Source organism: Typopeltis vanoorti, chromosome 9, assembly GCF_054136105.1.
Source record: "Typopeltis vanoorti isolate ZY-2024b chromosome 9, IOZ_Tvanoo_1.0, whole genome shotgun sequence".
Taxonomy (NCBI): domain Eukaryota; kingdom Metazoa; phylum Arthropoda; class Arachnida; order Uropygi; family Thelyphonidae; genus Typopeltis; species Typopeltis vanoorti.
Window position 1 is genome coordinate 23,160,424 of NC_143557.1, and position 12,400 is coordinate 23,172,823.

The window sequence follows — 12,400 nt, forward strand, 5'->3', positions numbered from 1 at the left end:
GATTAGGAGGAAATTGTAGATACGAAGTTAGTAATGATGTAATATTTTTCATATAGTACTCTCATATCCTGTACACCCCTTAAGGGTACATGGCAGGAATTTGATGATGATGATGAATACAGATTGCTTGGTTAAATCCCAAATTGCGAGCCCATCCAAGTAGATACCCAACAGAGTGCACCACGAGTAGCTGAGGATTGGACATTAGGTCAGTAGCCCTGTTCAGTTCTCCGCATTCCTTTAAAGGCTATGTCGAAGTCTCCTCTCAGTTATACAGCTTTGACCCTTAAGCACCCCGCATTATTAAATAAGATAAGCATATTCAAGAAAAATGTAGTTAGGAGTTTCTGTTGCAAAAGTAGCTGAAGTATGTAATATTTGACCAATTTCACATGTATGGAATTGTAAAATCTTTAGCAGCTGTACAGCATATTTTTGAAGGTTAAATTTTGGATGATTGGAGTAACAGCTCTTGTAGTACGAAGCTATAAAAAGAAGAATGAATGTGAGAATTACAGAAAATTACCAAGAATTCTAAGTTAGTTTGTTGTGTTTATTTATGACTAAGGCTATGAGGCTGGTGTATTATGTCTGTAAATGTGTCTTCCTTCCTCTGTCTGTTTTGTTCAGTTGCTCACTGTCCATTTTTTGTCCTTAGTGCTTACTCCTTTTCTTTACTGCAAATAACTTCTGCACTCTTAGTAATGTAGATCTTCTGGTAATGGAAAGCGCATTGGTAAGGAATCAAAGTCAAGTCCCGTGTGGAGTTGAGCCTATGAAAAACTCTCAATAAAAGTCTCAAGGCTTCTAAGTTGATAGATAGGACCATAGCTCTCTTCAAAGAAACATGACTCTCACCATATGAGGAGTTCTGAAGTGGAAAGGGAGAAGGATGTCTACAATCAGAAGTTGAATACCGCAAGTCAAGTTTCCATTGAGAAATTCTTGAAAGGGCAGTCTTCAACCTCTTATGGTCTATTAATCTTGAAAAGAAAGAACTACTTTAATAGTTATTTATTTATACTTGCTGAATTTTATTTACTACTCTGTCTTAATATGTATGAAAAATAGGTGCATTTTCAATTAAATTGAAAGATTGGAATCTTGCTCATTTGGGAATTCAGCCTCTTTATATGCTTTTCATTGTAAACATTTTCAATATACACAGTGATTCTCAAGAACGCAATCCCATGTATAATGAGTGGTACTTTTATTCTCTCTTATAAATGTAAGTAATAGATTGGTTATTTTCCATTGCAGGTACAACATGTTTACTGGCTGTTCTAACACAAAAACAGTCACTTTAATTCTTAGAGGTGGTGCTGAACAGTTTATTGAAGAAACTGAAAGATCATTACATGATGCAATTATGATAGTTAGAAGAGCAATGAAAAATGATGCAGTTGTTGCAGGTTGGTTGATATTACTAGGTTTTAAGTATATTTTAAGAATATATTTTAATTCAAGAAAAACTGGTTTCATGTTCATCTCCACAAACTTGTTCACTGTGATAAACTCCTGAAACATCAGAACCAAATCCACATGCGCATAAAGATATTCTGAAGGAAATTCACTACTTTTCATGCAGTCCCATCTGAGTTTCTGTAGTGAGAGCAGACTGTAACATTTCTGAACTAGTTAATAAATGAGTAAAATAACAGTTAAAAGGATGAGATGACATTCAGACTTAATTCTTTACAAACTGTAAATAATAAATGTTGTAATTACTGTTTCTATCATCTGGTTGAACTAGTTTAACTTGCTGTTACCGTTTGTTTTAGAATGTTCATTACCATGATGACAGTTCTCTGTGTTTCAAAATGCAGTTATATATATTTTGTCAAAAAAAAAAATAGGAGTTTGTTTAAAATTTTATAAAGACTGTGATTGATCAAAAAAGTACATTTATCGATTTCACTAGTCAAATGATTGATAGATTCTTTGGGGGTCTAAAAAATTAAATATTCATAAACAAGAAAACATGGATTATAGTTAAATCAAATACCATACCATTAATGATGAAACAGAATATTATGAGATCTGTAATGGTGAGTGAACATGTATCATCTATTGTCACATACAATTTTTAATTAATTGTTCACAAAACTAAAGACTGGTGTTTAAAAATCTTATCAGCCTTTGGTTTTTGTTGAGAGAGCCATGTGAATGAATCGTGTGTGTTGATTCTTTGATGTGTTATGATAAGGGAAATTTGTTTCTAAATACAGTATCATGTCATTATTGCATTCCACATTATGGTTCACATCAAAGGCTTAAAGACTAGCTTTTATCCTTTTATTGCAGTGTCACTTAGATGTTCGTTTTTTCTGATCTCAGAACTTCTACATGTTTGACCAATGATGGGAAATGTTCTGTGAAAGATATGAAGGGATGTGGTGTGAAGATAGCATTCTGTGTGGATGGTTTCCAGTGAATTTCTAAAGTGGATCTGCCTTCAGATTTTCTGCAGCAACATTAAAGTCCTGGTATGTCCCCTTGGAGAGGGGGGGGTTACAGGAAACTGTAATAGTGCAGGATGCTGTGATGCTACTCTCTTACCAACAATTTTTCACCAGATTACTCTGCTCTTTATCATCACTCCAATATATTCAGAGCTTATTGGTCTTCTGACTACATCAACCCGTCCAGATCTTGGTCTTTTTCCTGTCAGCAAACATGTTTTGCTAATGTTTTCTCTCTCTCTCTCCTATTCTCAGTGATCATGCTACCTTAGATTAGCTCTGCTCACACATTCTTTAATGCTAACAACATCGAGTTCTTTCCTAATATATTCATTTTTTATATGATTCTACCGTTGATGCAGTCGGTTCATTCTCCTTATTTTTCTCAAAACTCTCATATCTGTAGTCTAGTCTGATCATGTCTAGATATCGCATGCTATTGTACTGTTATTTATCATCTTGAAATGCATTATGAAGAAATGTAGCATCAAGCCTGATATCAAAAAGAAATTAATAAATACGATGCAGGTCTTCAGGACTCGTTAACTAAATTGAATAATTGCTGCAGCCTCCATAACATATTCAGTAACAGTATAAAACCCTTTGGTTTTATCTTGTTACCAAATGCAAAGAATCTTTATAAGGATTTTTTTAACTCATGAGACTGGTGAAGGTATGTTCATCAGTCCCATGAGGCTTGTAGGGACTAGAAAATCAGGTTTTTCATTCCACATGACAAACTGGCCATAAAATGCATGATTTTATAATCATGAACTGCAGACTGTGAATAGGATTAACATCTCTGTCATCACGCTGAGATTTCTACAAAGCTAAGTTAATTGTCAGAGAGCCTCCTGAGCAATACGCATAATATTATTATACGGGCACCCCATTGTAAGAGACCCAATCTATCCACACAATCTATTATACTTCTCCTTGAACCCATTAACAGACAAAGCACTCACAAATGACTGGTAACCCATTCCACTCATATCTCCTCTTTTTTCTCCTATCAACCAACTTCTTCAATCCACACATCTATCCTCATAGAGAACATTCCACAGGCTGCTCACCATCTTAGTCACTCGCCTCTGAATCCTCTCCACCACTTACTCATCCCCAAGAAACTCAGGGGACTAAACTTGAGCACACTAATCCAAGTGTGGCTATATCAAGCCCTTATAAAGAGGAATAACAACTTCCTTATCTTTACTTTGTTTAATGTGTTCTTCAATAGCCAAGTAATCTAACCTTAGCAATATGTGCTCTAAAACTTTAACACTCTCTCTCTCTCTCTCTCTCTCTCTCTCTCTCTCTCTCTCTCTACCACTATAACCCTAAATCTCTAGTTTCATTTATTTCCTGGAGTACAGTGACATCAATGTGATACACGGCTTGTAATCTGTTCATCCCAAAATGCATAACTACATTTCTCAACATTAAACTGACACCCATTAACTTTTGCCCATACTGACAGCCTATTTAAATCATCCTGCAAGCTCTCCACATTGACTTGATTAACTATTACTCTACCTAATTTTGCATCATCAGCAAACAGCTGAATATTTCCTTTCATTTTATTTCCTATATCATTTATGTACAAATTAAACAGCAGTGGTCCAAGCACCGAACCTTGTGGCACACCACTACTTACCTGTTGTCACCTCAGTTCTGCCCCTCCATATACCACTTTTTGATTTATTTATTTATTTAGCGTATGGCTCACACATGAAAAGTTACATTACACTAATTCTTAATATATATGGACATAGTAATAGACATATGTACAATAATAAGACATAATACAGACATTAAAGAGACACTCAAGAATAGGCTACAACTGAATGTCTAGGTTGATTATCCAGTCGACTGCACTTGGTGTAGCATGGATGAAGTCTGACAGGTTTCCACTGTATGCACATTTCAACACATTCTGGTGTAATATGATTAATTGTCTGGCGGGGTGATCCACAGTCGCACCTGGGTGAGGCAATCATGTCCCATTTGTAAAGTGGTCTGCACATCTGCCATGGCTGGTGCGGATTCGGTTAAGGACAGACCAAGTTTTCCGAGGTAGGTCAAAACCCAAAGGTATCTTTGTTGGGTCCACTAATTCATGGAAGATCCCTGTTGAAGTGTTACACCAGGACTCTTTCCGCTTCTCCTTCATGTTGAAACTTGTCTCTGCAAGATTTTTTGCTGTTAATATTGGAGGGTGCTTTGACTTTTGCCTGTTTATTTCTAGGGGAAGGATGTCTTCGTGGATTGTAAGATTTTGGATTTCCATGATTTTGCTGTATTCATGTAGAAGAAAGTTGGATATGTGGAGGCGGGATATTGCTTAGCACTGGGAGCCAGTAGATTGGGGTTGATTTTGCAGTTCCAGATATAAGGCACATAGTGGTGTTAAGCTGGGTATCAACCAAATACACATGGGCGCTGTTCAGCCATACAGCTGAGCAGTATTCCGCTGTAGAGTAAACGAGGCCAAGAGCAGTGCAGCGAAGTGTTGTTGCTGATCACCCAAGTTGTTCCACATAGTTTTTGCAGTATATTGTTTCTTGTTTTTGGCTTGGATGCTGTGTTAATGAGATGTGGTTTAAAACATGGTGTTCTATCTAGAGTGACACCCAGATATTTCGGGAAACTGTTCTAGCATAGCACTTTGTGGTTGAAGTAGACCATGAGTTCTTTGTTAGCCTGGTTATTGTTCAGGTGAAAGCATCACCAAATTCCTGCCATGTATCCTCAAGGGATGTACAAGATATGATAGTACTACATAAAAAATTTACATCATTACTAACTTCCTATCTACAATTTTCCTCCAAATCAGTCTGTTACTTGTCAAGATGTCAACATTATCAGATGTTATATTTCTATCGTCTAAGGCACTTTGTACCGTATCAATCCACCTATATCTTGGTCTTCCTCTGGGTCGTTTTGCTGCCAACCTGGCAGAGAACACTTGTTTTGCTAATCTTTCTTTGCCCATTCTGTTTAATTGACCATACACCTGAGATTACCTCTGCTAACACATTCCTGGATGCTGACAATGTCAAGTTCTTTCCTAATATCCTCGCTTTTAATATGATGTTGCCATTGATGCCATCTGTTCATGCCTATAATCTTTCTCAGGACTCTCATATCTGTGGTCTCTAGTCTTTGGTGATGTGTTTTACTTCTGACCCAGCTCTCAGATCCATAAGTTAAAACTGGTTTGAACACTGTCTTGTATACAGCTAATTTAGTGTTCCGACAAATTTCTCTCTTATTCCATATGAATTTATTCAATTGACTTCCTACCATACCTTTCATTTTTTTTTTTTTCAATAAACTTTGTGTATTTTAGTCTACGGTTCACATCTGAGAGCTGCTCAACTTTTATTCGCTTTAAAACTTTCTTCCATGTTATTCTTTTCGATATGAAATTCAATTTTATCCTGCTCAAGACTAAATAGTGGTCACTTCCAATTTCAAATCCTCTGTACACTCTGGTGTCCTGCACTAGGGAGAAAACATCACTATCGACAATAACATAGTCAGTGAGACTTTTCTTATTCCTTGCCTCTTCTCTCCATGTGAATTTGTGCACATTTTTATGTTGGAACATGGTGTTAGTAATAACCAGTCCATGTCCTGAGCAAAAATCCAACAGATATTTGCCATTATTATTAGCTTTGCTCTTTTCTCCAAATTTTCCCAAAATATTTTTGTATATCTCACAATCATTTCCTACTCTGCTATTTAGATCCCCAAAATGACCAACTTTTCCTTTTTCATTGTGTCAGTTGCTTTTTCTAAAGCCTCAAAAAATTCCTCCACTTCTACATTAGTAGAACCTTCTATGGGACCATAGGCACAAATAAGTCTCACTGTCCAGTTCCCCATTCTCATATTTTCCCACATTACTCTACTTGAGACTAACTGCCATTCAAGAAGATTAGCCTCGTATTTTGCGTTTAATACTGGCTACTCCTTCCTTTTCTTGATTGTCATTGCCTGAATATAACATTTTGTATTTATTGCTCAGAAAGATCTCGCCAATTTTTGTCATTTTGTTTCAGTCACCCCTATTATGTCAATCTGGTACTTATCTAATTCCTCAGCTAGCTCCATTTCTTTGCCATTCAGGCTTCTTACGTTGATAGTACCGATCTTTAACTCTGGTAATCTTGAGTTGGGTGTGTTTTCAGATTTGTTCCAGTAGCTGACTTTTTGCTGTTCGCCCTGGTTCCCTGTGCGAAAACAACGGGGCCTTGTTTAACCAGGCGATGCCCCAGCTGGCATGAAATTTTGTCATGTTGTACCATCATTTTTTATTTTGGTTTAACCAATAAGAATACAATTTGTTCGGCTAAATACCAAATTGCCTTTCCATCCTAGTTCATTCAGTATCCAAGTAGATACCCAACAGGGTGCACCACGAGAAGGTGAGGATTGGACATTAGGTCAGATAGCTCTGGTCGATTCTCCGCATTCCTTTAAAGGCTATGTGGAGGTCTCCATCTTTGACCCTTAAGCAACCCAGGTGAAGCATGAAACTTCTATTTTGCTAGGATTTGGGCGTAATCTCCATTTGCTGAAGTATTCATCTAGGACTGCAAAGTCATTTGTTAGTGTTTCTTCCATTTTAGTAAAATTGGTGTGTCTGGTGGCTAGAGCAATGTCATCAGCATAGCAAAACTTCTTGGAGGCTGTATTAGGCAAATCTGCTATGTATAAGTTAAAAAGGAGGGGAGACAGAACTGACCCTTGTGGTAGTCCATTATCCAGTGGTCTTTGTTTACTTTTGTTCTCGTCCATACGCACTTGGAACAGGCGGTTGCTTAGCATGTTATCGATTAGTTTTGCTATTGTTCTGCATGGGATTGCACGGAACAACTTGCAGACCATCCAGGGATATACTCCTTCCGGAAGTCCCTTGGTATGGTCTTCTTACCTACAGTAAGACAGCTCCCACGAATCTCTTGTAATTACTGCTTGTTGGAGGGATCCAATGGACGTATTTGTCAAGACAGGCAGCAAATGTATCCCAGTTGGCTTTCTGGAAGTTCCAGCAGGGATGTTGGATGGATCTGACAATGGGTACCTGTAGACCTACCTCTAATATAATTGGTCTATGTTGGCTTCGGGGAAAGTTGGAGAGAACTCTTCTCGATGTAGGTAACGGTCGTCCACTGTTGTCTTGAGTGACGAAGCAGAGGTCAGGGTTGTACTCTCTGTTTCAAGCTGCTGACGTGAAGGAAGATCTATCTTTTATATCGAAAATTAGGTGCATGTTGTGAATTTCTGCCCATTCAGTCAAAGTCTCTCCGCATTCATTGTCGGAAGCATATTTCCATAGCATGTGGTGGCTGTTAAAGTCGCCTATATGTGCATCACAGGGTGGTTGTGCACTGGTAGAACTTGTGGAGGCCACAAGAGTGCAGGGGATTTATACACGTTGGTAATGGTTCTGTTCCCTATCATAGTTGTTATCAGATGCACACTGCCGACAATGCTGGTTGTAATGAGGTGGGAATCTTCTAGGTACTACGTACATAAGTGGCAAGGCCATGTGCATGATGGTGAGTGGCTCCAATGATAATGTACCTAGGAATTCAGCCCCTGTGGTGGAGCTGATCCTCATCCTTACAGTGAGTCTCTTGAATGAGAACAACAACGACATTGTTGTCATATAAAATCTTTGAGAGGTATTCACATTTTGCTCTACATATACCCTCAATGTTAATTTGGCAAATTCGAGCAACAGGACCAATATTCGTAGTCATCTTGCCCTTAAGAAAGATAATTCATGTGTTTGAGTTCATCTGTGCTGTAACCAGGAGATCGAGAAGATAATCTGGTTGCCACTTTTTGATATCTGTCCAGCAGCCACTCTCACATCCACTTAACTAGTGTCATATCCATCCCCATTTGTTCTAATTTGCATAACAGAGTGTTATTCTGTCAAATGCCTTTGCAAAATTCAGCAAAATCATCGTGTAGCCATTTCCTTTATCCAACTCAGCTGTTACTCTATTATAAAAAGTTAGTAAATTACTAAAACATGATTGACATGACACAAAGCCATGATGCCCCTCGTACAGTGTCATATTTTTATTTAAACATTCTTGAATTCTCTTTTTTACCAATTTTTCTAGTACTTTTACCATCATGCCGGAGATACTAATGATTGTCTATAATTTGCTACTGCAGTCGTAGAATCTCCCTTATGCAAAGGAATTATTTTGCCCTCTTTCCACTCCTTTGGAATGCTACCAGAGCTGAGACTTAAGTTAAAGAGCTTAGTCAAAGGCATTACCAGTTTTCACATTCTCGCAAAACATGTAAGAGAACATGGGAATAAGTGCTGTGAAATATTTGGTATTGAAAGGTGAAAATGGGCAGGAACATGGGGACTAGTGAAAATTCTTTTTTTTTTTAAGAATGCCTGGAATATTCAGTATTGAAATTACTCTGTAATTTTCTCATTCAGTTTTATTTTTATTTTTATAGATGATAGCTCTACTCAAGTCATCTGAAATTCAGCATCCTGAATTATGCAGTGTAGCCACTATTTATGCCTCCATAATTCAGATTTCAAGTTGAATATCATCCACTCTCTGTCTTTCCACATTCAGGTTTCAAAAGACTGTATATCTCATTATATATTGATATCATTAGATATTGACATGTATTGCTAACGTTCTCTCTTTCCTATTCTCATTTTTTTGTTTCACAGCTTGTTTCATTTAAAAGTTTTTAACTCTCTGATTTATTTTACAGTACTCTTTCCACCATTTCTGAGCTTTTTTCCTCTGGTCTCCAGAATATTTTGCTGCCTTCATGATAGTTTCTTTTCTGTATTCTTACCAGTCCTCTCCTAACTTCTGTTTAGCTATTTTTAAACATAACTTAGCTCTTATATTTTTCTCTATATTCTTTCAGAATACTCACCTACCTACTTACTAAGAACTTTCAGTATCCTTTCTTCTTTTCCAGGACTGCCTCTTTAACTGCTTTAGTCAATGAAGTTTGGATTTTTTTTTTTTTTTTTTTTTTTTTTTTTTAATCCTTCAATTTCACCACATGCCTACTAGACTGAATCAGTGTTTTCTTTGATGTCTCCACTGGGTTTCATTTCAAGATTTTGTTCTTTGTTTTTGAACTCCTTCATTTCTTCTTGAATAATATTTGTATATTTGAGTTTACAGTTCATCTCTGAAATCTGCCTGACTGATTCTTTTTTGAAACTTCTGTAGATGATAGTACATATTTCTGTGCATATTTTCTGTTCAATGTGATGTTCATTCTTATCTGGCTCAAAACTAAATGGTGACCACTTCCTATTTTATATCACCTCTATACTTTGCATCCTGAACTAGCATGAAGTTATCGATATCAACAGTAACATGGTTTAGTTTAGTAGACTTGTATTTTCTCTCCATGTAAATCTGTGCATTTCTTTAAGCTGGAACGTGGTATTAGTAATGATTAGTCCATTATGTGTGGTATTTATTTTCTGCTCTGCTGCTTAAATCTCTAGACACTGCTTTTCCTTTTTGTTTATTTCAGCTGTCTTATGACCAAAAAAAATTTCTACCTTTCTTCCATATTATATAGAACCCTTTGTGGTGTACCATAGGCACAAATAAGTCTCATTTTCCAATTCCCTATTTCAGTGTTTTTCAAACTTCAGATATCCATGTACCCCTTCTTAAATTTTCATTATTACCAACTACCCCTTATCAAAATAATAATAAAGTATATTTCATTGTAACTGACTATTTTATTTGAATTTATGTATTCATGTAAACAAAAATGATTTTATTTCTAATAGAACAAAATTTGGAATAGGTTCCTCTTTATTTCCCATCCATGAAAATCCACATTTCATGTAATTCATATCTTACTTACGAAGATTTTTCATCTTCTTCCTAGTTGTTCTCTAGAGATGTCATACAACACACGCTTGTCAATTTCATTTGATCCAGATACAATATCAACGTTTTCTTGTTGCTTACAGCTACTTGTATTCTATATTGCTCTCTTTTGTGCATTTTATAAATCCAATCTTTAAACAATGCACTTTTTCCCGAAATTAAAGCTAAAAAATCATGGTGCGAGATATATGTGGGATTTTCACAAACTAAAGTTTTCAGAAAAAAACCAAAAATTATGTGACTTACCAAGAAGCTCCTATTCACTAACGCTACTTTTGGCATCAAGAACAGTTTCCTTGTGTGCATCGTCAAAGTCATCTACCCAAATAGCTTCATCTACTTTCCCATTATTTCAAGCAAAAATTACCAGTAATTTATAAGACTTGAGATTCGTAATGAACAATCCTTCACAAATGACTAATGAGAAGTAAAAGCAGAGCACGAAACAGACAGCAATGGTAGGCCAGTAGAGATAGAGCACCTCTGAAGAAGTGCATATGATTGGTGCAGTATTAACAAAAGATCGCGTAAACCAAAGACAAAGGCAAGCCAACAGTTGAGTTGAAATGCTAATTCTCTTCAACCAAATTCCATAATATCCGAAACATATTCACTATATATTTCTTAGTTTTAACACGTTCGCAGCAGGTTTGTGGCAAGCAAAATCATATGTTTCACCGACAACGTATGGTTTTGCTTGAGTCTATACAGCAGTTTCTGTTGAAGGGGGAGATGTGATTCAGCATAAAAATGGCGCATTAGTGCCATTTTTATCCTGGTTGTCTCTAATTGCACTATTTGTTGAGAAATATATTACACAGACTGGAAATGTCTCTGTACCTTATTCAGTGATACAATAAAACTACTTATTTTTCTTGTGTCTTCAGTATAGTGATGCTGTTGGGGAGGGTGTGTTGTTTACCACAAAGATCGAGTTACTATCGTCGGGGCGTGAACGTTGTGAAGATAGTAACTCGCAATTTGAGTAGGACAATTCATACATAATATATAATTTAATTTAATAAGAAATATACACGTTTAAAATAATTCTTTTTTCTTAATAATGATTTCATGTGTTAATGATGTATAGTAATTGCCACATACCCCCTGAAGACCTTTCGCATATCTCCAGTGGTATGCTTACCACACTTTGAGAAACACTGCCCTGTTTTGATCTTGAAATTTCTGATATTCAGAGTTATCTTTGTGTTCAATGTTAAATACTATAGATACTTCTTCCTTTCCCTGATCACTGTTGTTTGGGATGTAATGTCTTGTAGCTGTTGTGTAGAACACTCACACCTATTTTTGCCTTGTTTCAGTAAGACCAGTTATCAATCTGGTTTTTCTCTGATTCTTTTGCGAGCCATTCTACTTTTTTCATTGATACTTCTTATGTTTAATGGCATATGTCTGGAATTCTGCTGGTGTTGAGTATGAGTTTGTTCCATAGCTGATGTGTCAGTGTTTACTCTGCCTTGTAAAATACCAAGTACCCCCAGCCACTTTGGTATTTTATCATGTTGTATCATTATTTTCTTCTGGTTTAAGCCAATGCAGAATATACAGTTTGGCAAGGAAAATCCTAAATTACCAGTTCATCCTTGTTCATTTGATCTCATGATGGATGGATAATATGATACTAATCAGATTTACCATAAGTGGGGATCGACATTATATCAGAAGCTCCATTTGGTTCTCTCCATTCCTTCCCTAAAAGATTGTGTGCAAGTTTCCTCACAGTTATCTAGCTTTAACCCTTAAGCAACTTGAAATACATATAATTCTTGTTATCATTATGCTTTGCTTGTTTATTTCTTTTAGACTAGATCACTCGTCATCTAGTTGCTTGGTGTTACCTGCTGACATCGAGGAACTAATATGCATAAACAGAATCCCTACATTAACACAGTGAATTGTTTTTGCAATTAGTAACCTTGTATACATTAAAATTTCACATTGTTAAACCTTAGAGATTTCTATAAATTTTTCGTAATTTTTCATAATGAATCT

The 12,400-nt window shown here is 36.4% G+C and overlaps 1 protein-coding gene across 1 annotated transcript in view; it reads left to right on the forward strand.

Annotated features, from left to right (window-relative positions):
* The window catches only part of CCT7 (chaperonin containing TCP1 subunit 7), a 154,516-nt gene that overhangs the window by 127,759 nt on the left and 14,357 nt on the right, over nt 1–12,400 (forward strand). Inside the window, exon 10 of the mRNA XM_090397352.1 lies at nt 1,261–1,412. Coding sequence (XP_090253478.1) covers nt 1,261–1,412 — 152 coding nt within the window. The remainder of the gene's footprint in view (nt 1–1,260; nt 1,413–12,400) is intronic.